Source organism: Perna viridis, chromosome 1 (genome assembly GCF_037379345.1).
Source record: "Perna viridis isolate PV_CMFRI_1.1 ecotype Kerala chromosome 1, ASM3737934v1, whole genome shotgun sequence".
NCBI lineage: Eukaryota > Metazoa > Mollusca > Bivalvia > Mytilida > Mytilidae > Perna > Perna viridis.
Window position 1 is genome coordinate 62,078,144 of NC_142445.1, and position 25,873 is coordinate 62,104,016.

At 36.5% G+C, this 25,873-nt stretch overlaps 1 protein-coding gene across 4 annotated transcripts in view; it reads left to right on the forward strand.

Annotated features, from left to right (window-relative positions):
- Window positions 1-581: 581 nt before the first annotated feature.
- LOC148629743 (potassium voltage-gated channel subfamily B member 1-like) overlaps window positions 582-25,873 on the forward strand; it is a 123,105-nt gene continuing 97,813 nt past the window's right edge. Inside the window, exon 1 of one of the 4 annotated variants that reach the window (XM_088556408.1) lies at window positions 582-1,444. In XM_088556408.1, the coding sequence (XP_088412534.1) occupies window positions 1,347-1,444 (98 nt within the window). In that variant the 5' untranslated portion in view covers window positions 582-1,346. The remainder of the gene's footprint in view (window positions 1,445-25,873) is intronic. The other 3 variants (XM_088556371.1, XM_088556366.1, XM_088556377.1) reach the window with 3 other exon arrangements.

Below are 25,873 nucleotides of genomic sequence, written 5' to 3' on the forward strand. Positions count from 1 at the left end.
TTCAATCTTTTTTATATAAATATTTTATGCCCCAAAATTTACAAAAATATGTATGCAACTTGTAGCTTCAATACCATTAGTTCCAGTACACTCTAGGTACCATCATTCACTGGTAAAATCACATTCTGGATTTTCCTTTCCAGTCAACTAAAACAGTGATATCTAAAACTGAAGTTTGTTTCGTCCCTTTTAACCACCCTAAGTAGAAAGTAATCAAAATATAGTAGATAGCACTAGGGATACTTAGACCCGCGGCGCTAATGTTCATATCAGTCTTGAAATGTCAGAAATAATTGGTTTCGTTAACCAAAACACTTGAACAACATTGGACAACGATAACAACATGAAATTGACCTTTCAGATATGATAATACTCGTTTAGCAAGAAAATCCATCAAATTGAAATCTTATTTGAAATGTGCTATTACCTTTAATTGCGATTGAGAGCACAATCCTAGTTCTGACAGACTAGAAGTGTAGAAAATTGTTGGTTTAGCAGACTGATCGATCAACAGAATGCCAGGTGGTTTCTGTTCTAGCTTAATACGTAATCACTGAGAATTCAACAGGTATATCGGAGAAATCAGTGACAGTATAAGCAGTGAGGCGAAATCTTTCTTCTGGAAAATGTGACATAGTATCAAATTCAAAAATATGTTCTTTTCATTTTATCGGGGATATTTCTGCCAATTATTGACAAATTAATTCTTGCATTTACTTGGATATTCATTTAATTCGTCGTGTTGAGCATCGAAAATTTGGTGCTGGTCGGTAGAGTTGATTATCGATGGTGGAAACATGACTTTTTATGACATTTGTTTGTTTTAAGATATTAACCGTTTAACAACGATATCTATTTAGAAAGCAAACAACCACCGGAGTCTGACGCATGTAATATGTTTTAAAAAATCTATTTACCTAGGAAATATTTATATATATGTATATATATATACTGATTATAAGTATTATTTTCTATTATATATCATCCCATACGTAAGAAACAGGAATCACAGCTGGTTCATACATATTGTTATTTTACGACATGTACGCCCAATTTTCGGATTTCAAATTAGCAGACGAGATTGATAGAAGTTGTATCTGCTGATGTGATAATTCTACTGATTTTTATAGACAACATAATTACATGGTGTAAATGAAACATAAAAATGCAGTTTGACGTAGAAAGGATGGTTTTAAAAAAGTCTATACCGTATGAAAAGTAATTCTATACGTATAGAGAATTGTTAAATGTGTAACAGGGAATATCTTTTATATAGAAATTATGTGTGAAATACTTGTAATGAGCATAATAGGAGACAGAATTTGAAAGACAGACCATAATACAGAATGAAACACGGCGATAGAGCACACGCTATGTTGCTTGAGAATTTAAGAGTTATTTCGGAACACAGAAGACGTTCCCTTGCTGCCAATGAAAATTACAGGTAAGTAAATATACCTACAGATTAAAACAAGTTTTGTGTGTTGATATTTTTTTTAACTGGGAATGGTCCAAGACTGCTATTATTTGAAATATTATAGAAACAGATGTATAAAAAGGAAACATCTTTATATATGTACTTGAATTCACTTGACTAGAAAAACGATTTCTTCGAAGTTACGCAGGTGTCGTCCTCCATCGTAAACTGTAGGTCCACGTACACTGCATTACATTACGGAAACGTTCATTATGATCCAATGGAAACTACGTGGAGAAATCTTTGAAGTTGTACATTGTCGATAAGTACGCCTTTGTACCAAAAGAAGTCTTAACTAAAAATAAAAGGATTCATAATAATTGGATTTATGATGCAACTGGAAATGGAGGTATTGATAGTATGTCGTGATAAACCCGTGAAGCCCTCGGTAAAAATATATATATCAGAATTGATTAAGAGTGTATTTGCTATTAACTGTTTTGATAATTTGAATGTCGAGGTTATTTGAGCTCTAAGCGAATTATTATTCTATAATATTCGGCACGACTAAGTATGTGAATATCTCTTACTTGCTTCAAACACACATACTAAGTCAAATATCAAAAGTAACCTTTTGGGGACATTGAAGTATGTCTGTAGCTTGAAAAAACATGGCATGGGAAAGTAATGTTGCCATTTTACTCAAATTCTATTGATCTTGAAGGTAACTGGACACTTCATCAGGTCAATTACTTAAAATGAATGAGAAAAAAAAATGGTGACCATTATTTGAAAGACGGATCAAAAGCTAAAAGGTAATAGTCAATCTGAAGTGAACAGTAGAAACTGGTAGTCAAGTTTTACCGAGTGTCTTTTCATTTTTTATTGAACCTTAACTGAAATCTAATGTAGTAAAAAGATCTGTTTAAATTCAGTGTGTTTTACGACAGTTTTGTTTATCTTTTCATTCCCTAAACCAGTGTGATTTTAATATTTCTATTTTACTTTCCTTAGTCGCTAAAACTTCGATTTTCTAAAGGTTTAACCGAATGAATAATTTATAAAACAAAAGAAAAGTGATTCTTTTAAGACTTATTAAATTCTCAAATATGTTCTATAAAAAAATGGAATTCAAGATAACGCCAAAACAAAACAAAATTGAAATCCTGTATTTTAATCATCGGAAATAATAAGTTACTATACAGGTTTTTTTGTACATATTTCCCATGTGTCAATTTTGCTCTTCTTTACAAAACTCACAGGACGGCGCACTGTTTAAGGTATGATTGCGCTGACTGACGTGGATAGTTTTCGTGATATCTAGTTTGTATATTTTTATTTGTTCTATATATTACTTTTATTATTTTCCTTTTTTGGATGGAACGTGGCCTTATTTTGCTTTTTTAAAAACCCCATACAGTTGTAAAAAATTGAAACTAGCTAAATGAAAAATAATTTTCAGTACTTCGAGAAACTGCCATTGGCGAATTATCGTGAATATATTTTTTAGAGAATGTAATTTACGTAAAAATAATTGTGTGTTAATTTCCATTTCTGACCATGTTTTTGTGTTTATCAGCAATATTTATGAACAATTTTCTGGAATTTAGATATTGATTTTTTGAAAGAAGTTTCGTTTTTTGTTTTTGTTTCGTGCCTTCATATTTCATAGCTACGATTAAATTGTTTTCCCAAATGATCCTCGATCATGACCTCTACTAAGGATTTCCTTCTTAGTTACTAAGAAAGAGTAATCAAGGGAACCAAGGTTATAGCGGTAATCATAAGAATGTAATCCAGGGACAAATACCAGACATGGAAAAAGACATACACAACAAAGAACATAAAGTAACTAAAATCATACATACAAAGTAAAAAAAAGTAAATGAGCAACTCGGACTCCACTAAAATCTGGGAGCATGGACCAGGTGCACCGGTAGGGTAAGCGTCCTCTGCTTTTCTAGAAACATCCGCCGAGTTGCTCATAAAAAGTCAAGTCTGGGGTAGACAAACGAGAAAAGGAAAACTATGACCCGTTGAATAAATCAGTTTTCATGGTGCTGATGGATACACCATAATGATCCACGAGTTCATGATGACGACCATAAAACTTCGGTAGTGATGACTTCAATCTTGTAGCAACATATCCCTGTTCCAGAAGTTTATTTGTTAGAGTTCTAGCGCGATAAAAAAAGTAGTTTCGGCAAGCTCTGGCATGACGTATGAGTTGTGATATGAACACTCCATACGCAGGAGCCGAAGGGATGTTGCCACAGATGAAAGGAAAGTTGACAATTCTGAATGAAAAGTCATCACGTTTGTCGTAAAGTTTGGTCAATAGTTTTCCTTTACCATCGATTTTTAAGTGTAGGTCAAGATATGAGGCTTGACTAAGGTTTCATACTAAGGTTTTAATCCTAATACCCAAAACGTATTATGTCAAATAACAAAAACTAAACACATATTTGATTTTTTTCCGGTTTCAAAACTAAAAAGAAAATGTACTATTAGAAACTTACTCTAGCACTGAAACAATCAAACACATACATTTCAGTAAGTAAAATACGATATATTTCACAAAAATGACAGGGTTTTACAAGATCAATAGTGGAAGCACGGTTATTGCAATGAACATCAGAATGGACAATTTTCGCCCCGTGCAGGTCTGGGTGTTAAAAAAATAGGCCTGCAGCAGCACTAAGCATGTCGTAAAAGGCGACTAAATAGTGCTCAGAACTTTAGCCGGGGGCTAGGGCGCTCTGCCCACAGAGCAATTGGGTTGTGCCCCAGGTGATGGAATGGAGTACCCCTGGTATGTTATATGCTGGGGTTGTCAGGCTACAATACGGAAAACCTGACTGCAAACCATAGTGGTGCACTGTGTTGGGAAAGATGCCACGTTCCTCGCACGTTAAAAAACCTTACTGTGGTATTCTCCCGGAGTAGGAACCATAAGTTGCCCGACCGTACCCACCTCTCCCTATTTCCAGTGGTAATCAAAATTTGTCGACCCCTTTGTCCTTGTGTACCATCCGTTTTTCAATTCATCATCATTTCATGTTCATTTTATCATCAATTTCATGTTCATCGTCTGAATATAGCTGAAATATTGCTGCTCGGACGTTAAACCCCAACAAACAAACAATACAAATTCAATAGCTGATCTAAAAAAATGCGCGTAATTGTAGAATGAAGTTAACCAATGATTTAAATCTACCAAATAATAACGTTTGTCAATTTTGTGTGGTTGCACATATCATTTAACCATTTGAAACACAATCCATGCTAAAGAGAATACCCTCGGTAAACAAGGTTTTTAATTTGCCATATGATCATTTAAGTCCAAGTCTGTGAACAGATGTTAGGAACATATCTTAATGACCTTGTCTCTGGTGTATTTAACATCGTCGTTGTCCAAATGTTTTGGCAATGATGTACAGTTGTCGCTTTCTCTTTTAAGAAGGGAGTTTTTCTTTGTTTTTCCAGTTTATGAAATTTAGTTCCCTCAAAGCTTCAATACTATTCTCTCGTGTTGTTTGAATCCAATCTATAGTCGGGAATTTGTGACAGGTGGTGTACTTTAGTTTTGATTTGGTTGTGTTGCATTCTAAGAAGGAAGCTTAATCAATAGTTTATTATTATTTTTGGGATTTCGTTAAATATTGCGAATTTCCCAGGATGTCATAATGAATGCTGTCAACAGGTTAATGTAAGTATATGAAATTTATGAAAAGGGTTTTATAACACTGCAATAATGTTCCTGATCAACACTGCTTACATTTGCCTGCCTGTTCTCTGTCTAGTGGGTTTATATTATGTTTACAAGAACATTGGAGACTTGGTATGAGAAGAAGAGTTACTCCTCTTCAATAATCGTATAACCTTAAATCCTTCATTTTGAAAGTATGAACTATAAGGTTTTAGTTCAAAACAGATGGTTCTAGTATGACAATTGTTGTAGACAGATGGTAAGGTTTGCAATGTAGCTCTCAGCAAAATATTTTACCCGTCTACTGACTGGTTTTACTTGATTAAGTGGAATTTCATATCCGTCATTCACAAGAGATACATATGGGTATAGAATTCCCACATACGTGATTTGTACCTAAGCAATACACTGTTAAGTGTGTTATATCGCTTCTGTATATGTGCAATATCTTTTTTGTTGTAAGTTGTTTCTTTGGCATTTATTAGAAAATGTAATACGATTCTCTTCTAAACCTTGACGATCGCTACACATGAAACTCTTGAATTAAAAAACGAACTTCCCCATTTACTGTGTACCATGAAGTAGTCACTACGATTAAGGATTTGTTGCAAATACTTAAAGCAATCAGATAGTTAACATTGTAACCCCATGCATCAAGACGATGGGTGTTCACTATCACTTGGTCCATCTCATTTTTAGTTCACTTTAGCAGGAAGGTCCCCTGTAATTATTCTTAAACATCATTTTTGACATCATAAGTGTTATTGGTTAGAGCATAGCTGTATATTAGTAAGTTTACAATATTTTGAACCAAACCTCGCTATTATAAGTCACCCCTACGCTTTTTCATGCAAATACATTCTTGAGAGTTTCAGTTTTGGCATGCCGTAGTAAGATTAGTATATTTGAATGTTGTGTATTACGACATAAGACATGAAGCCCTCCAGTTTGTTTTTGCGGCCACAAAAAAAACTTACTTTACCGCTAAATATAAGAAGTGACTGTCACCATCTTATACACTGCATTATGATGTCTGTTTTCGGGCATACTCGGTCTTCTTGTGTCAGTAGGGATGAAGAATGTCGATTAGTATGATTAAATACTTTTATATGACAATTAATTTCAAACGACGAAATTTCATGATATATCAGTATTATTTATAAACTAATCAAAAAGTTTTTTTGGTGGATTTCTTCTTATTGAAGTGTAATAAATTATCAGTTCCGATGAACACGTTTATCTTACTAGAAAAATAATTCGCTTTGTGAAGTAAAATTTATAAATATTGAACATATTGAATAATTCAAAAGTAAATTTATAGTTCCGCTTTTTTACACTGGAGTTATAAAAAGAGTAAACTTTTTAACAACCGCATTTGCTCCATTCGGTTTTACTGAGTGAAAGCAATGTTGTTCTTCATTTTCAATTGTCGGTAGTATTAATTTATGATATACGGAGAACACACATTATCATTCCGTTTATACTTGATTTACTATCTACAGCACATACTTTATTTTTAATCAAATAATTCAGAAAATTAAATCAACCTTGGAACTTTAATTGCATTTTCCATTTTTCTGAGACCAACAGAGGGTGAATCATTGTCAACTCAAGTTACAGGAGTACTTTGTGTAATGCTTTACAGTTTTCATCTAGATAGCACTCATTTAACTTTTACAGGGCTAATCTGACATTTACAGTTAATAAATTAGCAATTTTGACATGGCCTTCAAATGCTTGTGATATGTTAATCTAAAAGAAGATTACATACACTGTTGTTTATCAATTCTATTTCTTAATTCATTGAATGCTAATAGGTAAATTCAATCACACAAAAATGTTTTGTATATGATTTTTCGGCATCTAGTCTCGCTGTACCGAATATATCAGCATGTCTTTTCGTGAGTTAGCTTTACCTAATTGCGTTTTTAATATGACGACGGTTGTTTTATTGCCTCAAGAAAAGGAGAGAACAAAATCCGTCTTAGAAAAGTACAAACAGGATATTGGTAGGAAGAAAGGATTAAACTAAGCGACGCAAAACGGAACTTGATTTGAGTCTGATTTATTGGGAAACAACAATATTAAAGTCTGTCAACACGTTCAGAGTATAAACAAATGACATACTAGTAGTAGTATTTGGTCCTTTGCTATGGAAACAGTATTTTTCGAAATGGTGGATCACAAATATCATTAAAATACTACTTTTTCCTACTCCTTTAAGACTACTGGTCAAAATTCTAGTACATATACCATCTTAGCTTTAGGATGTCTTAAAAAGGTAAACTTGACAAAGTTTAACGGTACACGGCATTTACTAAGACAGTATTCTGATGTTGTCATTTGTTTAATCGTTGCCTCTTTGTTTTATTTTTAAACTTCCCTCACTGCTTTGTACTCTCTATAACGGTAGCTTTACTGTGAAATAGTCTGATTTTTAGAACCGTCTTAGAAGCAATGAAAGTCATGTAAATAATCATAATACACCGCACTGTAATACTGATCGTACAGGCATCAAATGCCAAATATTAAAAGGTTTTGATAATAATTGATTGTTCAGTCACTTATCAGTAGTAATGTAGGGTAAACAAACCAAGAATATATCAATTTTGGGCGCAGTCACCAAGAAATGAATAAAATCTATATTATCTTCAAAAACGCAGGGCATAATTATCGAAAGAGTACCAAGAGTTGTAGCATTGTTATTGATAAAGCATGTCTGCATTATGTATATTATAAACTATTCTCTTGAATATGATTTTTTACTATTCTATTTTTTTTTCTAGTTTTATAACATTTTTTTCGACGGTTTGCGTCTACTGATGGCTATGTGACCTTTTTCCATCACTTGGCGTCCGTCATCGTTATTTTTTTTCAGACACTTCTCCTCTGACACTATATTGGAACCAAACTTAGTATGAGTATTCCTTGGGGTAACCTGCATAGAACTGATGTGAGGATTTTTGATCCGTTGAGAAAAATGGTCGCCGTTACTAAAAATATAATATTGGGGTCAGACAGTATTTTTTCGCAGGTTAGGTTAAGCCAAATTCTGACATGAATATAAGTGTTCAGCATGGTGAGATCTGTCTGGTAAAATTTTCGTTCTAATCTGTTAAGCCATGTTGGAGTTATTGCCCTTTTCGACGTTTTTATGCAATTTTTAATGCTATATTCTTTTAAAAATCATCTCCTCTTACACTACATCACCAATTGATTGATTGTTGGGGTTAAACGCCCCAGCAGCATTATTTCAGCTATATTTACGCGATGAACATGAAATGATAAATGGGATGGGACACAGGGATAATGGGGGTCGGCAAATTGTGATTGCCACTGATTTAGGGAGAGGTGGGTAGGTCGGGCAATTAAGCCTTCTCTGGCCCCAATGGTTCTCAATCCGATATAATACCACAAAGTGTTCATTAACACGCGAGGAACGTTGCATTTTTCCCAACACGATGCACCACTATGGTTTGCGATCAGGTTTTCCGTATTACAGCCTGACGATCCCAACATGTAACATGCCAGGGGTACCCAATTCCAACTCCTGGGGCACACAACCCAGTTGCTTTGTGGGCCGAGCACTCTAGCCCTTGGCCAGGGTTCTGAGCATTATTTAGTCGCCTTTTACGACAATGTTAGTGCTGCTGAAATTCTATCAGGATTAAAAGTGGTCGGCATGATGAGATCTATCTGTGGATAAATTTTCGTCTCAGTCTGTTAAGCCATATTGGAGTTTTTCTTTGCTGATTTTAATGTTATTTCTTTAAAAATCTTCTCCTCCGATAGATACTTCTTCACCAATTGTAACCAAACTTGGCATGGTTGTATCCTACGTAGAACTGATATGGGGTATTTAATTAATCAAAAACACGGCTGCCATAACTAGAAATAGAACATAGGGGTCAGACATTAATTCTTCGCATATAATATCTGAAAACCGTTAGGTTTAGCCAAATTCTTTCACTTTATAAAATGATCGTAATTATAAGACCAACAAAAGTCTCCAGGGATCAAACTTGTCAGACGACTCCTTGTTATTGCTCTTGAAAGATGACAAATGACATTTTTTTTTACAGTTTTGAGCCAATATCTTGAAAACTGAAAGATAAAAAGAACTTTCAATTGCTGAAATGATCTTTATGATAACTCACTTGCTAAAGTCTTAAATTTATTGCCCTAAAAAAAGGCGAAATTGAACCAGGTGAGCGATTCAGGCTCCTGGGAGCCTCTTTTTTTTGCATTATAACTAGTCCTTTTTACCATTTACATACGGCGATTTTTAAATTTTTACTTAATTTTTATTATATATATTCTGTACTGTTTTGACAACAGATTTTACCAATTTTGCCCGATGTTAATTTCATGTTGCCTCTTTATAGTGAAGTATACCGGATATATTGAATCTTATCGAAGGCAGTGGGGATAAGATCGCTTCAAAACGTGGTTTAATTCTAATTCTATTGGAAATGCCTGTACCAACCCAGGACCACTTCGATTCTTTCCAACTTTCCGAGATGCCACGTTCTTCGCACGTTAAAGAATCCTGCTGTGGTAATCGATTGGAGTAGGAACCTTTGGATGACGGCATCGTCGTTCATAGAAATAAACTAATTTAAAATAAGACCATTGACGGACAAGATTCGTGAAAACCAAAAAAAACTATAACGGATCTGAAATATCTTGATATCACGACAATTTATATGTAAAAGCGAGTGTGTGTTTAAATTTGTTTCCAATGCAGTGGGTATAATTCAGCTTTTTTCCCTTTGACCTTAAAGACGATCTTCATAGAAACACAAGTCACCAGATGGTTATTCTGTTCCCTATTGGCCAAATTTTGATAACAAGTGTCGTTCGAATTATTGTTTCGAAATTGAAATCGCGTCTCATGTGTTATTATTTTATAATGAAACGTAGAAAATTTTAAGTAGTTAATCTTACTGTGTCCGCTTTTTTGAAAATCTTTTTTCATAAAAATGCATAAAAAGTAAAGTACACTTTTTGTTGCACGAAAAATGATGTCATTTCCATAATTTCGTATTCGCGTACTTTGAACTTCCACAGAGTGGAGTGAAACTTCTTTTTGAACTTTCATGTCAACATTAAGTGAAATGTCTCGTCACATTGCATCCAAATTGTTGTCAACATCGGAAAATATAAATCAAGATACCATCTATAATCTACGATACAGCTCTTGCTTTATTATTAAATGTCCATCAATCTAATTGACATAGTTGTTTTTATTATGATGCCTTTGAGAATTGCGAACATATAACCCTAAAATATGCACAGTTGTTAAGTACAATGGGAATTTTTGAGATTTAGAATAGAAGAACCTATCATGAATATGGGTGATTTCAATACTATGATTTGAACAAATATATTCATTTGTCCTTATTTTAGTTTTGAATCTTAAAAAAAGGATCGACGCAAGTAGACTCTTAAGCCCGCGACCTACATAAAAATAAAATCCAGGTTTATAAAACTCAGATTTATCGTAAATACTGCGAGAGCACGATCTTGGTTGGAAATCTGATTTAAAAGCAATCAATTCATTTGAAAAAAAAGGCAATGCCCTCGCAGCAAAACAAAAGATACAAATACCCCTAAGAATATCTGTAAAGTACAAATGAACCTCAATTACCCTTATATACTTACCATTACATTTTTACACATTATGTGCGATCAGTGTTGCCTAGAATAAGAAAATAGGATGCCAATTTGTATCAATAAATCTAAGCACATACATTTAAGTCTACACGATAGGAACTACGGTACTTCATGAAATTTCTTCGACTGGTACTTGATATTTATTATTTCACTAAATTTGGTTTCAATGAATACTAAATGAAGTTATATTAATAACAAAGTTGATTTTTGTTATTGAGAATGGATATGCCATACTACACTTAGTCCCGATATTGGATCAACAACCTGCTGAATTGCTGAATTAAGTAAGGACTGATTGTTGGGGTTTAACGTCCGAGCAGCAATATTTCCGCTATATTCAGACGATGAAAATGAAATGGATGGTAAAAGGGATGGGACACAAGGAAGCAGGGTCAACAAATTTAGATTGCCACTAAAAAAAGGGAGGGATGGGTAGGGTAGGGCAATTTAGCCTCCTGTGGCGGAGCGCAAAGGTTCCTACTCCTATCGAATACCACAGTAGGGTTCTTTAACGTGCGAGGAACGTGGTATATTTCCCAACACGGTGCACCACTATGGTTTGCGGTCAGGTTTTCCGTATTATAGCCTGACAACCCCAGCATGTAACACGCCAGGGGTACCCCATTCCACCACCTGGGGCACACATCCCAGTTGCTCTGTGGGCAGAGCACCTAGCCCCCGGCTAGGTTTCTGAGCACTACTTAGTCGCCTTTTACGACAAACTTAGCGCTGCTGCAGGCATATTCTTTTGACACCCGGACCTGCACGGAACAATTAAGTTAGGAAGATGGAAACAATACCATTTATACGCATAATACTTGTATCTGGTGTATTTTGTTCCAATTTTTTATAGAATTTTATCTGTCTTAAGACTTTACATTATTTATGTATTTTATCAATTTTAGTTTTAGCGTTTTGTTTTTTTATATAAATATGTATATTCATATCAGTGCTTAAATGTCAATATTGATTTCGGTTTCCCCTTTAAGCGTTGTGAACAGAAGCTGAAAGAGGATAATCTGGGAATTGGATTGATCTGAAAATGAGATAAAAACGGAAAACAAGGTTCAAATAGGGAGTTTTATTAATAGTTTCGACAATATTAGAGTAGCTCCTAATCATATATAGTGACGTATTCAATGTTTTGTTGATGTTTTTTTAATGCTGTAGCTTGATGTTGTCATTTATTTAAACAGGGGAAAAATGAATGACACTAAAAACCTTTTCAACAAAAAATCGCATTGTTGCACAAAATGATAGAACGCTCTACGGGACGCACCTTGGTGGTCCGGGACCGCCAAATCTAGCGTACTATTTCATGGAAAGGGGGAAGTACTGAGTCCTAACACGGACATGCAAAGAAAATTTTACAAGGAAAGGTTTGTTTGTTGGGGTTTAACGCCCGAGCAGCAATATTTCAGCTATATTCAGACGATGAACAGCCCCGTGCAGGTCCGGGTGATAAAAGAATAGGCCTGCAGCAGCGCTAAGCTTGTCGTATAAGGCGACTAAATAGTGCTCCGAAACCTAGCCGGGGGCTAGGCGCTCTGCCCACAGAGCAACTGGGATGTGTGCCCCAGGTGGTGGAATGGGGTACCCCTGGCGTGTTACATGCTGGGGTTGTCAGGCTATAATACGGAAAACCTGACCGCAAACCATAGTGGTGCACCGTGTTGGGAAAGATGCCACGTTCCTCGCACGTTAAAGAACCCTGCTGTGGTGTTCGATAGGAGTGGGAACCTTTGCGCTCCGCCACAGGAGGCTAAATTGCCCGATCTTACCCATCCCCCCTTTTTCCAGTGGCAATCAAAATTTGTCGACCCTATTATCCTTGTGTCCCATCCTTTTTTTTCATTTCATGTTCATTATATCATCCATTTCATGTTCGTTGTCTGAATATAGCTGAAATATTGCTGCTCGGACGTTAAACCCCAACAAACAAACAAACAGACGATGAACATGAAATGGATGATAAAATGAACATGAAATGAAAAAAAGGGATGGGTCACAAGGATAATAGGGTCGACCAATTTTGATTGCCACTGGAAAAAGGGGGGATGGGGTCGACAGGAGCAATTTAGCCTCCTGTGGCGGAGCGCAAAGGTTCCTACTCCTAACGAATACCACAGCAGGGTTCTTTCACGTGCGAGGAACGTAGCATCTTTCCCAACACGATGCACCACTGTGGTTTGCGGTCAGGTTTTCCATATTATAGCCTGACAACCCCAGCATGTAATACGTCAGGGGTACCCCATTCCACCACCTGGGGCACACATCCCAGTTGCTCTGTGGGCACAGCGCCCTAGCCCCCGGCTAGGGTTCTGAGCACTATTTAGTCGCCTTTTACGACAAGCTTAGGGCTGCTGCAGGCCTATTCTTTTAACACCCGGACCTGCACAGGGCCGAATGTTGATAGAGGTACGACGAATCAAAATTATTGCAAAGGAATAAAGGACACCAAAACATTTGAAGCCAAGAAAAAACACTATTGTCGCACAGAATAATAAAATGCGTCGCAAAATGCAGCATGATAGAACAACGTTGATCGAGCGTGAAAGATTTTGGAAAATAAGGCCACTATTTTCAAGCTTGACACAAATTCGTTTTTTTTTAACTTTTATTGTGGTAAAAAAAACATAGGTTTCCGACACTGAATGAATTTTGCAATTGTCATAATATATGTGAATTGTTGTGAAAGTATTTCTGTTTGTGTGCACCAGTATTTGTGGGTAGGCCTAACCACGGACTTTGGTTCCCAACGAAAGATTTCCATTGAAGTGTATACTGAAAACCTCAAAACCACGAATTTAAGAATTCACGAACTTGTATTTCTTCCCAAATCCATGAATTGAAGTACTTTAACAGTATGTTAAAATTCCGTAGAGATTGATTGAGTAATTCTCATATTATATTGCACGATAATAAAAGGCACCATACCATTGCATGGATGCAAGAATTACGGTCATTTAAAATGAATCGTTTTACAATGTTGAAAATTTAGATGAAGTTCAAGTACAGCAATTTGATAGTGTTACTTTAAAAAAATTACTGCTTCTATAATTTATCGACAGACTTAAATTTTTTCAGCTTTTGAAAATTCCTGTACACAAATCTTTGTCGTTTCATACTTTTGCAGTGTACGTAACTCAATTAACTTGATTGTTTGTATCGTCGTGTCATTTGTCACAAATATCAATAATGTGTCTAGCCAACAAATCATCAAGTTTTTATAGATACCAGAGTATTTCTGGTAATTTGATAAATTCAAATGACTTCACTAATTGTTCTGATCAATATTTTTCAGTTTCATATTTATTTGGCTTCACTTCAATACAATCATTTTCCGTGGTGCAAAAGTAAGCAGGAATTTATTTATGACTATTCATCTTTAAACGAAAGCCTGTGCTGCTCATATTGCTCATATTGAAATATTGCTGCTCGGACGTTAAACCCCAACAAACAATCTGTGTATTTTTTATCATGTTTCTATTTTATTAATCATTCCATGGCATATGAGTCTTTGTAAGAATGAGGTACTTCAGGGTTTAACTTGACGAAATAAATCTAAAGACGGATAAAGTTAAAATCATATTTTGTTTGTTTGTTGGGGTTTAACGTCCGAGCAGCAATATTTCAGCTATATTCATGAACATGAAATTGATGATAAAATGAACATCAAATGATGATGAAATGAAAAAGGGATGGGACACAAGGACAATGGGGTCGACAGGAGCAATTTAGCCTCCTGTGGCGGAGTCTATGGTTCCTATTCCGGGAGAATACCACAGTAGGTTTCTTTAACGTGCGAGGAACGTGGCATTTTTCCCAACACGGTGCACCACTATGGTTTGCGGTCAGGTTCTCCGTATTATAGCCTGACAACCCCAGCATGTAACACGCCAGGGGTACCCATCCCGGTTGCTCTGTGGGCAGAGCGCCCTAGCCCCCGGCTAGGGTTCTGAGCACTATTTAGTCGCCTTTTACGACAAGCTTGATGAGAGCACAAATATTATGAAACCAAACAAAGACGAGAAATACAGCAACAATAATCTGTATATTGTTTATAAATAATGTCAATTCATTTACTTTTGTTAATTTGTATATATTATTTTAGTTACTCTATGTTCTTTGTTGTGTTTGTCTGTTGTCCATGTCTGTTCTTTGTCCGTCCTTGGATTACATTCTTTTGATTTCCGTTAAAATTTTGGTTCCCGTGATTACTCTTCTCTAAGATCTCTTGCATCGGTTAAAGAACTGACACATAATCAGATGTTTCTGGGTGGACAGGTCTGTTGACTATCTGTTATAATACCAAATGCTGGACTGTCTTTCATGTTTTGTAGAAATGTCTGCTCAAGTTGAGTGGATATGATCTGTATAAATTCAAGACAAGCTGTATCATCTTGGTATATGCTGGCTGTTATTGAAGCACCATTCAGTGTTGTAAGCAATTTATTCAGGGACTGGAACTTGTCTATGGGTAATTTTTTTATATGGTATGCATTTCTTAGCGTGGTTATGGCGTCGTCTATTTTCTCGTAGACCTTCTCTACCAGTGTCTGTAGCTTGTTGTCGTTTGAAGTTGATGGCTTGTACATGTTTTTTAAGTCTACAAGGCCGAACTTTCTGAAACTACTTGCCCTTGGATGAATATAGTTATTTTTGCAAACTATTAGCCAAATGAACATATGTAGACATTTAATGTTGAATAACATGGCACTTTATGCTGCTAGCTGATATGAAATTCCACGGACATTTTCGTCTGATTTATAGGGCACGATAATATTTTATTGGAAAAAAGTTTTCGTGGATGTTTTCTCTTTTCACGCCCCCGTGCAGGTCCGGGTGTCAAAAGAATAGGCCTGCAGCAAGCTAAGCTTGTCGTAAAAGGCGACTAAATAGTGCTCAGAAAACTCGGCTAGGGCGCTCTTCCCACAGAGAAACGGGTGTTTGCCCCAGGTAGTGGAATAGGGCACCCCTGGCATGATGTATGCTGGGGTTGTCAGGCTAAAATACAGAAAACCTGACCGCAAACCATAGCGGTGGATAGTGTTGGGAAAGATGCCACGTTCCTCGCACACCCTGTCAGATAATTTCAGAAATGCAAAAACCGTTGCCCGATCAGTGTTGATGCTCTTGCATTCCTTTTTTAAAGAGTTCGGGACGCTTATTTGACTTTATCTGTTCAGGTTCTCGTTCTGTAATGTCATTTGATTTACTATTTTCGTTTTATTTATTTAGCATTTATCCCTAGAATTCGGATTCTAGGAATGATTAGATTCTGTCAGGCCTGGTCCTTCATTCAAAGGTTGATATGTAAAGGTCAAATATTATTTATGTAAGTATCTTTACAACCTAATGAAAATAAGTAACAGAATCAAAGATAAATGATAGATTCAACATATTTCCAATGAAAAGTTACAAATAATGACACTTTCTAAAGCCTCGACATCTGATAACAGGACAAGCTTGAATGACTAAAATTTAGTTAAGCAGACATTTGGCTTTATTCGTTTATGATATTGAATTTTAGAACCTGTCGAAAACTATATAATTTATAGTTGTTTTAAATATTGACCAGTAAGGGATGGATATTTTATCTAATTACTTACTTAACTCACTTAACGTTTGAGGGTTTTAAGACGGAAAAGATAAATAATTTCGAATTGCTTTTTATAGAAGTAATTTCTCGGTACATGCCATAACTTAATTACTCCTAAAAGCAATATTACTTTTTAAAAAATCTCCAGTAGTCTTTATTGTTATCTTCGAGCAACTCTCCTTCCTAAATTTCATTAAAATCCATTAAGTCATGGGCTCGTTTTATGTTGAATATTACGAGTCATCCATCTAAATGGCGATTAGGGAATGAGGAAAACTAATTTCTTAGATAAATGTTGATCTAGGCGAATCAAATTATGGAATTCAACTTACAGATCAATTTGTCACAATGTGAAATGGATAACGAAAATGAGATGCTACTTCAAATTTTCACGTTTATATATGGGTGAATTCCACGAAGAGGTTTTGAAAGAACTATATAGTGTTGACTAGCAGAAGGCAGTTTCACTTAATATTGAAATCTTAATGACTGCCTGGTAACAAATCAGTAGATTTGTTGTTTCTTGTACACATTCTAACAATATTTAGTTCTCCCATGTTTTTTTAACTGACAAAGGTATAACAATAATGTGTTCATCTTTGAGAGTTCAGTGGAAACCGAAAACCGAAAATGACCAAATTTAATTTGGTAAAGCTATACCGAAAATTCACAAATTAACGTATAGATCTATACCACAAAAGGAAGAGACCGATGTCTTTGAGCCGCAACTCCTCTGATGAATAAATATAATGTTGTGTATCTCCTAAATTTGCCTTTGAAACAATCTTTTTTCTTCGGAAAACGCGAATTTTTGGGAAAATATACAAATTTGAAGACCGCCATTGGTCCTTGTGTTATAATACGCTTTCGCGCATGCTCAATCGACGTACTGCCCGGATCATGTGTACATGCATGTGGTACATGAGTATTGTAAGTTCATTATTTTGCTTAATTAAATGATATCTACCATTTTTCTGGGTTGCAAAACTATCCAGACATGGAAAGGCTGTTTTGAGGCAGTCCACACAGAAATTTGAAGTGTTTTATCATAAAAAAAAGTGCATTTTTTTTTTAAATCCTTGATGTGTGGAAGAGTAATCAAGGGAACCAATTGCAAGGTTATAGCGGTAATCAAAAGAATGTAATTCATGGACAAGGACCAGACATACACAACAAAGGACATGAAGTAACAAAAATCATACAAGTTCAAGGTTCAAGATATTTACAAGTAATTTAGTAGTTATTGTTATAAAAATCCAGTAGCCATGGTAACATACTGAAAAATATATTAATGAGTTTTAGTAAAAATCAGGTGTGCCTTTCCAAAACTAACAGCCGAGTACTGTTTTATAAAATATCAGGCACTTAGACACTACCTACCACAAGATAAAAGCATGCATGGAGTAGGTGGAAATAAGGTAAAAATAATAAGACCCTTTTCGATTCATTCATTGATGATGATTCTTTAACGTGCGAGGAACGTGGCATCTTTCCCAACACGGTGCACCACTATGGTTTGCGGTCAGGTTTTCCGTGTTATAGCCTGACAACCCCAGCATGTAACACACCAGGGGTACCCCATTCCACCACCTGGGGCATACAACCCAGTTGCTCTGTGGACAGAGCCCCATAGCACCCGTCTAGGGTTCTGAGAACTATTTAGTCGCCTTTTACGACAAGCTTAGCGCTACTGTAGGCCTATTTTTTGACACCCGGACCTGCCAAATAAGAAAAAAAGGTCAATATATAGGATATTGCAATATGTGTTCAGGATCTTGAAGTTTGGAACAGTTTAATATGCTAACATGATTATAAAAAACCTGAAACGATATGTTGCCATGGAAACCAATTTTCCCGCAAAAATTTCAAATGTTCCGATTTGGATGAAATTTGGTATTAAGGGTGAAAATGACATGCCGAGTATAAATTTTGACATTTCAAGAAGATTCGCGAATTGCAGTTACCACGGCAACCGTTTTTTTTTATTTGCAAAAAATTGTGGTCCAATCTGGATGAAATTTGGTTTCTTGGGTGAAAATTACATTATGATTCTAAATTTGTGAATTTCAAGACCATGTGAAAGTCGTTGCGGTCATGGGTACTAATTTCCGAGCAAAAACTTCAAAATGCTCCGATTTAAGTATATTTAGTTTTTTGGATGAGAATATTGTGCCTCATTTATTTTATAGGTTTAGACGCATGTGACACTTGAACTTAAATTATTACTTGGTTTTTCATTGTTATTTTGTTTTTATTTCATCTGATTTAGATTTGTACTATGTAAGCCAGTTATAGTTTTTGTAAATGTGCTGCTTCCAAAAGCGTAAAAAATATCGTATGCACCGGTTCCAGTGTCCATGTAAGCTGCTCCTGTATTTATTTAGACAAGTCAGGTGGTATCCTACCGATTTTTGTATCAATTTTGACGAATTGGTATTGTAGCAGCCTGGTAATGTATCATGTACGGAGGTTTTTTTTTTTATAACGGAAGTGTTATCTACGACTTATTGATTGTTTGGGTTTAACGCCGGAGCAGAAATATTTCAGCTATATTCAGGCGATGAACATGAAGTGGATGATAAAATGAACATGAAATGATGATGAAATGAAAAATGGGATGGGAGACAAGGATAATGGGGTCGACAAATTTTGATTGCCACTGGAAATAGGGAGAGGTGGGTAGGGTCAGGCAATTTAGCCTCCTGTGGCGGAGCCCTATGGTTCCTACTCCGGGAGAATACCACAGTAGGGTTCTTTAACGTGCGAGGAACGTGGCATCTTTCCCAACACGGTGCACCACTATGGTTTGCGGTCAGGTTTTCCGTATTACAGCCTGACAACCCCAGCATGTAACATGCCAAGGGTACCCCATTCCACCACCTGGGGCATACAACCCAGTTGCTCTGTGGGCAGAGCGCCAAGCCCCCGGCTAGGATTCTGAGCACTAAATCAGTCGCCTTTTACGACAAGCTTAGCGCTGCTGCAGGCCTATTCTTTTGACACCCGGACCTGCACGGGTCTTCTGATGACGAAAACACTATACAGATGCCTTTTAATTTCGTCGTCCACCCAAACTGGATATCGTGGAGATGGCAGCCATCTCTTAGGGCCCCGCTGGTTGAAAATATATTTTTAAATATCCACTGCTTAACAGGAAATATTGAGAACTTGGTAAAAAATTGGTCGATCGAAGCGAAACGTGAACATGACTTTAACTCATCATTATTGACTTGCTTACCAAATAGCCCCGTGCAGGTCTGGGTGTTAAAAGAATAGGCCTGCAGCAGCGCTAAGCTTGTCGTAAAAGGCGACTAAATAGTGCTCAGAACCCTAGCCGGGGGCTAGGCCGCTTTGCACACAGAGCAACTGGGATGTGTGCCCCAGGTGGTGGAATGAGGTACCCTTGCGTGTTATATGCTGGAGTTGTCAGGCTATAATACGGAAAACCTGACCGCAAACCATAGTGGTACACCGTGTTGGGAAAGATGCCACGTTCCTCGCACGTTAAAGAACCCTACTGTGGTGTTCTCCCGGAGTAGGAACCATAGGGCTCCGCCACAGGAGGCTAAATTGCCCGACCCTACCCACCTCTCCCTATTTCCATTGGCAATCAAAATTTATCGACCCCATTGTCCTTGTGTTCCATCCGTTTTTCATTTCATCATCATTTCATGTTCATTTTATCATCAATTTCATGTTCATCGTCTGAATATAGCTGAAATACTGCTGCTCGGACGTTGAACCCCAACAAACAAACAAACAAACAACTTACCAAATACAAGTCCAATATCTGCATGTGTATGGGAAAAAAGTGCGATTTTAGAGAAATTTTGGAATTCCAAGGGTCGTAACTTGGTCAAAAATCAGTGGAGCGGAACGAAACTTGGTAAAGAATTGGTCGATCGAAACGAAACGTAAACATGACTTGTAACTCATCATAATTGACACATGATTGACTTGCTTACCAAATACAAGTCCAATATATGCATGCGTATAGAAAAAAGTGCGAAAAACTGCGATTTTAGTGAAATTTTGGAATTCCAAGGGCTGTAACTTGGTCAAAAATCAGTGGAGCGGAACGAAACATACACTTGACTTGTAACTAATCATACTTGACACATATACACAACATTGGTCCATTATCTGCAAGCGTATGGGAACAATATGTGGAAAACTGCGATTTTAGTGAAATTTTGGAATTCCAAGGGCCGTAACTTGGTCAAAAACCGGTGGAGCGGAACGAAACTCAAACTTGATTTGTTACTAATCATAACTGACTAGCATACAAAATATCAGCCAAATATCTGCAAGCGTATGGGAAAAAAGTGCGGAAAATGGCGATTTTAGTGAAATTTCAAAGTCCAAGGGCCATTACCTGATAAAATATAGGTGGAGCGGAACGAAATTTAAACTTGATTTGTAACTATTTATACTTGACCCACAAACAAAATATCAGCCCAATATCTGCAAGCATATTGAAAAAAAGTGCGGAAAACTGATTTTGTTACGGACGGACAGACTGATTACTATAGAGCGGCCGCCACTTAGTGGCTGAGCCCTAATAAATCAAACGGAATAATAAGCGAGAATAACAAATGCGACTATTGGTCACGGAAGCACGATCGATAATTAACTTATCCAGGAAGAAAGAGAAGCGAAATACAAAATGAGGCCTTCTCATTTAAATGTATACAAACATCGGTTACACTACGAAAATATGATTATTTATTTAGTTAAAGAGTTCTCCTATGTTGATTATTTGCTCGATAGTGCACCAACTGCTTGCTTCTATATACGTTATGTCGTATTTAATGGTAACCTGAACGAAGGGTGCGTGTCATAAAACATTGCGATCTGCCTTCGGTTCAAATAAAGAAACCAATACTCATGGCTTTCATTACATATATAATATACAATAAAATTTCTGAAAGCTCTTAGGTTAGAAGGCTTTTATTGTCGCTCCGTGACAATTCTGTTTCTTATATCTTATCACAGTTCCATGCAATTTATTTCATCGCTAGAAAATGTCTTTATAAGCTACCAGTTACACATGATAATTTCACACTTGGGGAAATGGTAAGAATAAAACTAGATGATGGACTTGTATATTTCTCAAAGCTTCCTTAGAAAACGCAATAACAGAAGATCTGGGAACAATACAACTCCTAGCGAAGAATCAATGACATTTTTATGGGAACATTGTGTGTTTTTTTTTCTTTTTCTTTCAGAAACAGATACTGTAGTATGACAACAAAAGCGTAATGTTTTCGTTTTCAGTTGAATGCCATAGACTTAGTACGCGTGTTGAAACATACCATGTCAATGCATGTAGTTTATTGTTATAGCGTATTCAGTGCACAGTGAAACCAATTATTGAATATATTTAGAAGTACAAAATGTACGCTATTCAAGTGTCATGAAAACTTGTGCTTAGGTCAATATATGAGTGCTAGCCGTGTGTTACAAAATTTAGAATCAAAGAAAACTTAAAAAGTGTTTAGTTCCGCAACTTTGAAATTAGTAACATGTATTGTCATGTACATTTAGTCAGAAGAACTTGTAGGTGGAAGGTTTAGGCCGTTCCTTATTGTCCTGCAAAAACTCTTAATATCAAATAACGTAATTGGCATTAACAATATCGAACTAGAAACTCATTACATTTCTTTCAAATAAAATATATGATGATGCATAACCAATCAGGAAATAAACATTTGTAATTTAAGTAGAAATGAATTACGTTATGTAACTGTAATTACGTTACCGTTGTTTGTATAACAATGCCAATAATTTTGTGATGTAATAATGATATGTCAAGGACTAATTAACTGCAATTGTCTAATTTCTCTTCTTCTAAACGTCGTTTTAATTTAAGTTTTCGTATTTTAATATCTGATGTTGAAATTAGAAATTGTAATAAAAAAACTGTAGAATGTTGACAACTTATTTTGAAGTGAAATCCCATCATTTCTTGATGGAGAACAAACCCAAGTAGAATACAAATCACGAAAACCTTAATTTGAAACAATTATTAGTTCATCACAACACCCCTAACAAAATCAATACATTTCCAACAGAACTAAAAATTATAGATTCATGTATAATTGGTCATGAATATTTAAATGAAACTAAACGTACTGGTTCCTAAAATAGACAATATGATTGTAGTAATGAACATTATACTTTTAGCCATAAGTGGAAGCACTGATCGAAGTAAATGAGGAATTCCGTCATATCCATAAATTGACATCTGATACAGTTGTCAGAACTAACACAGTGATAAGGTATACGACATTAATGTTTGATATAATAGAAAGGAAGAAAAAAAAAACTATATAGAGCAACTGGAATATGAAAGACATAAAAATTGATCTAAAACGTCTCTTCATTTTTTATTACAGTTTTGCGCAAACAAACTTCTTAAGAGTTCTTTGTTTTCCATCAAGGCATTATACACATGATGAAGTGTTTACTTTTTCACAAGTACGGATAAGATGTATTAATATACTGACTAAATCCTCAGTCCTGAGCAATACGAAATCCCTAAAATCCCGAAATCCATAAATAAACGATCATCTTAACACAATCCTTCATTTCCAGTTGTTGCTATAATCCTACATGCACCATAAATGTACTAGGGGTTTCAAAGTTCAGCGCACCGCGTTGATACGATAGTTCACAATCATTCGTTTAAGAGTCTCTAGAGATTCCTTATGTCATAAACTTAATCTTTCGCGAATGGAAAAATTAAGACCATTTCTCGAATTAAGTGTTCATTGTGTAAACAAGAAAATGTAACAACCGAAATCTCCCTATGGATTAAGTAGGCGGAGGGATACGATTGTAGTAACAAAAACGCTTAGTCTAGACGATCACCTTCCCATCCATCAACGTCACGTAATGACCGGCACCAGGATGTGGGGTCAATAGGTCAAATTTCATCAGTGAGTGGTAGTTAAGAACAAATAATTCTTTCAATACAACCACTTGGAAACATATAAATCAGCAATAAAATCCTCTATCAGAACTCTGTAATTGCAAAGATCATATACCGATATTAGCACGAAACTGTTCGTATTCTTTGTCAGTGAAAAAGGAGAGTGATGTCAGGCTCTGTAAATTATATAATTCAAATGTTAATCGGAAAGGTCAAAATTGCAGAATTACATCGTTATGTTTACTAAGTCCACTTTTCGTGGTTATTGTTCGATTGTTCAAGTGAAGCATGTGCCTTACGTGGCTGATGCAAAATGTTAGAATTTTATGAAGAAGCAGCCATGCATGCTGATGTCAGTTGAAGGAATACTTGAAGGAATATACCATGTTCAAGTTAAAGCAACTTGTATAGCGTCTGGTTTGGTTAATAGAACCTCATTGTTCTTATCAACACTTTCGCACTTATCAGCAAATATTGGACTTCGTACGAACAAAGTTTCCTTTTTGTGTGTCCCTTTTTGTCGTACACGGCTCATGCTGTGATAGTTATGGGAAACACCATAGTAGAGTATTTACTGATTACTACACTTTTAAGAAAGTTTATAGGTTTTGAGGCATTAATGAAAACATTGACGACCACCTGCGGCTTGTTCTGTCTCTACTTATACGACTTGCCAATTTCAATTAATATCTGTATTAAAATCAATTATATTAGTATAAAGCTCAAAATAGATAAGTTTATTGATTTCTTAGTTTTTATCCGGATTAATTCGAGTGTAATTAGACATAGAGTCTGAAATAAAATGGAATTCGGCTTTTCCAGAACGTTTTCATTACAGCCCTTTAATATTTTATTTAAATGTGCAATCACTGTATCGTGCTTTATAAATCACAACAGAAATGTGTTCAGCAAGTGATTTTTGATGAAATTTCTTAACAGATAGATACACATTAAACATGTACTTCAACATTGTATTCAATTACTTCAGTTTTTACCAATTTTTGTTTCTTACAATAATTTGGTCCTTTAAAAATTGATCGTAGACTATAACGTTATTTTATAATGTAAGTTCTGGTTTTCAGATGGTACAGATGTCTCAGTATTCAATTACACTACACCCCTGTGAATATTTATTTAACGAATCGACAAAATCTTTACACTAAGAGTGATGAAACCCCGAAAAGATCGGCCTCGTGCAGGCCCGGGTGTTAAAAGAATTTGCCTGCAGCAGCGCCAAGCTTGTCATAAAAGGCGACTAAATAGTGCTCAGAACCCTAGCCAGGGGCCGGGCGCTCTGCACACAGAGCAATTGGAATGTGTGCCCCAGGTGGTGGAATGGGGTACCCCTAGCGTGTTACATGCTGGGGTTGTCAGGCTATAATACGGAAAACCTGACCGCAAACCATAGTGGTGCATCGTGTTGGAAAAGATGTCACGTTCCTTGCACGTAAATGAAACCTGCTGTGGTATTCGAAAGGAGTAGAGATCCGGGTGTCAAAAGAATAGGCCTGCAGCAGCGCTAAGCTTGTCGTAAAAGGCGACTATATAGTCCTCAGAACATTAGCCGGGGGCTAGGGCTACTGTGGTATTCTCCCGGAGTAGGAACCATAGCGCTCCGCCACAGGAGGCTAAACTGCCCAACCCTATCCACCACTCCCTATTTCCAGTGGCAATCAAAATTTGTCGACCCCATTATCCTTGTGTCCCATCCCATTTTTCATTTCATCATCATTTCATGTTCATTTTATCATCCACTTCATGTTCATCGCCTGAATATAGCTGAAATATTGCTGTTCGGTCGTTAAACCCCAATAAACAAATGAACAATAGGAGTAGGAACCTTTGCGCTCCGCCACAGGAGGCTAAATTGCCTAACCTTACCCATCCCTCCCTTTTTCTGGTGGCAATCAAAATTTTTCTACCCTATTATCCTTGTGTGGCATCCATTTTTTTCATTTCATGTTCATTTTATCATCCATTTCATGTTCATCGTCTGAATATTGCTGCTCGGACGTTAAACCCCAATCAATCAATCAATCCTATTAGCAGCCCGTGAGCCGTGGGCTGATATGGGTGCGGTATGAAAAATGACGTGTTATGATCTTATTTTATCATATATTTCAATATTGGTGTTGCCCCGTGCAGGTCCGGGAGTTAAAAGAATAGGCCTGCAGCAGCGCTAAGCTTGTCGTAAAAGGCGACTAAATAGTGCTCAGAACCCTAGCGGGGGCTAGGTCGCTCTGCCCACAGAGCAACTGGGATGTGTGCCCCAGGCGGTGGAATGGGGTACCCCTGGCGTGTTACATGCTGGGATTGTCAAGCTATAATACGGAAAACCTGACCGCAAACCATAGTGGTGCACCGTGTTGGGAAAGATGCCATGTTCCTCGAACGTTAAAGAACCCTACTGTGGTATTCTCCCGGAGTAGGAACCATAGGACTGCGCCACAGGAGGCTGAATTGCCCGACCGTACCCACCTCTCCCTATTTCCAGTGGCAATCAAAGTTTGTCGACCCCATTGTCCTTGTGTCCCA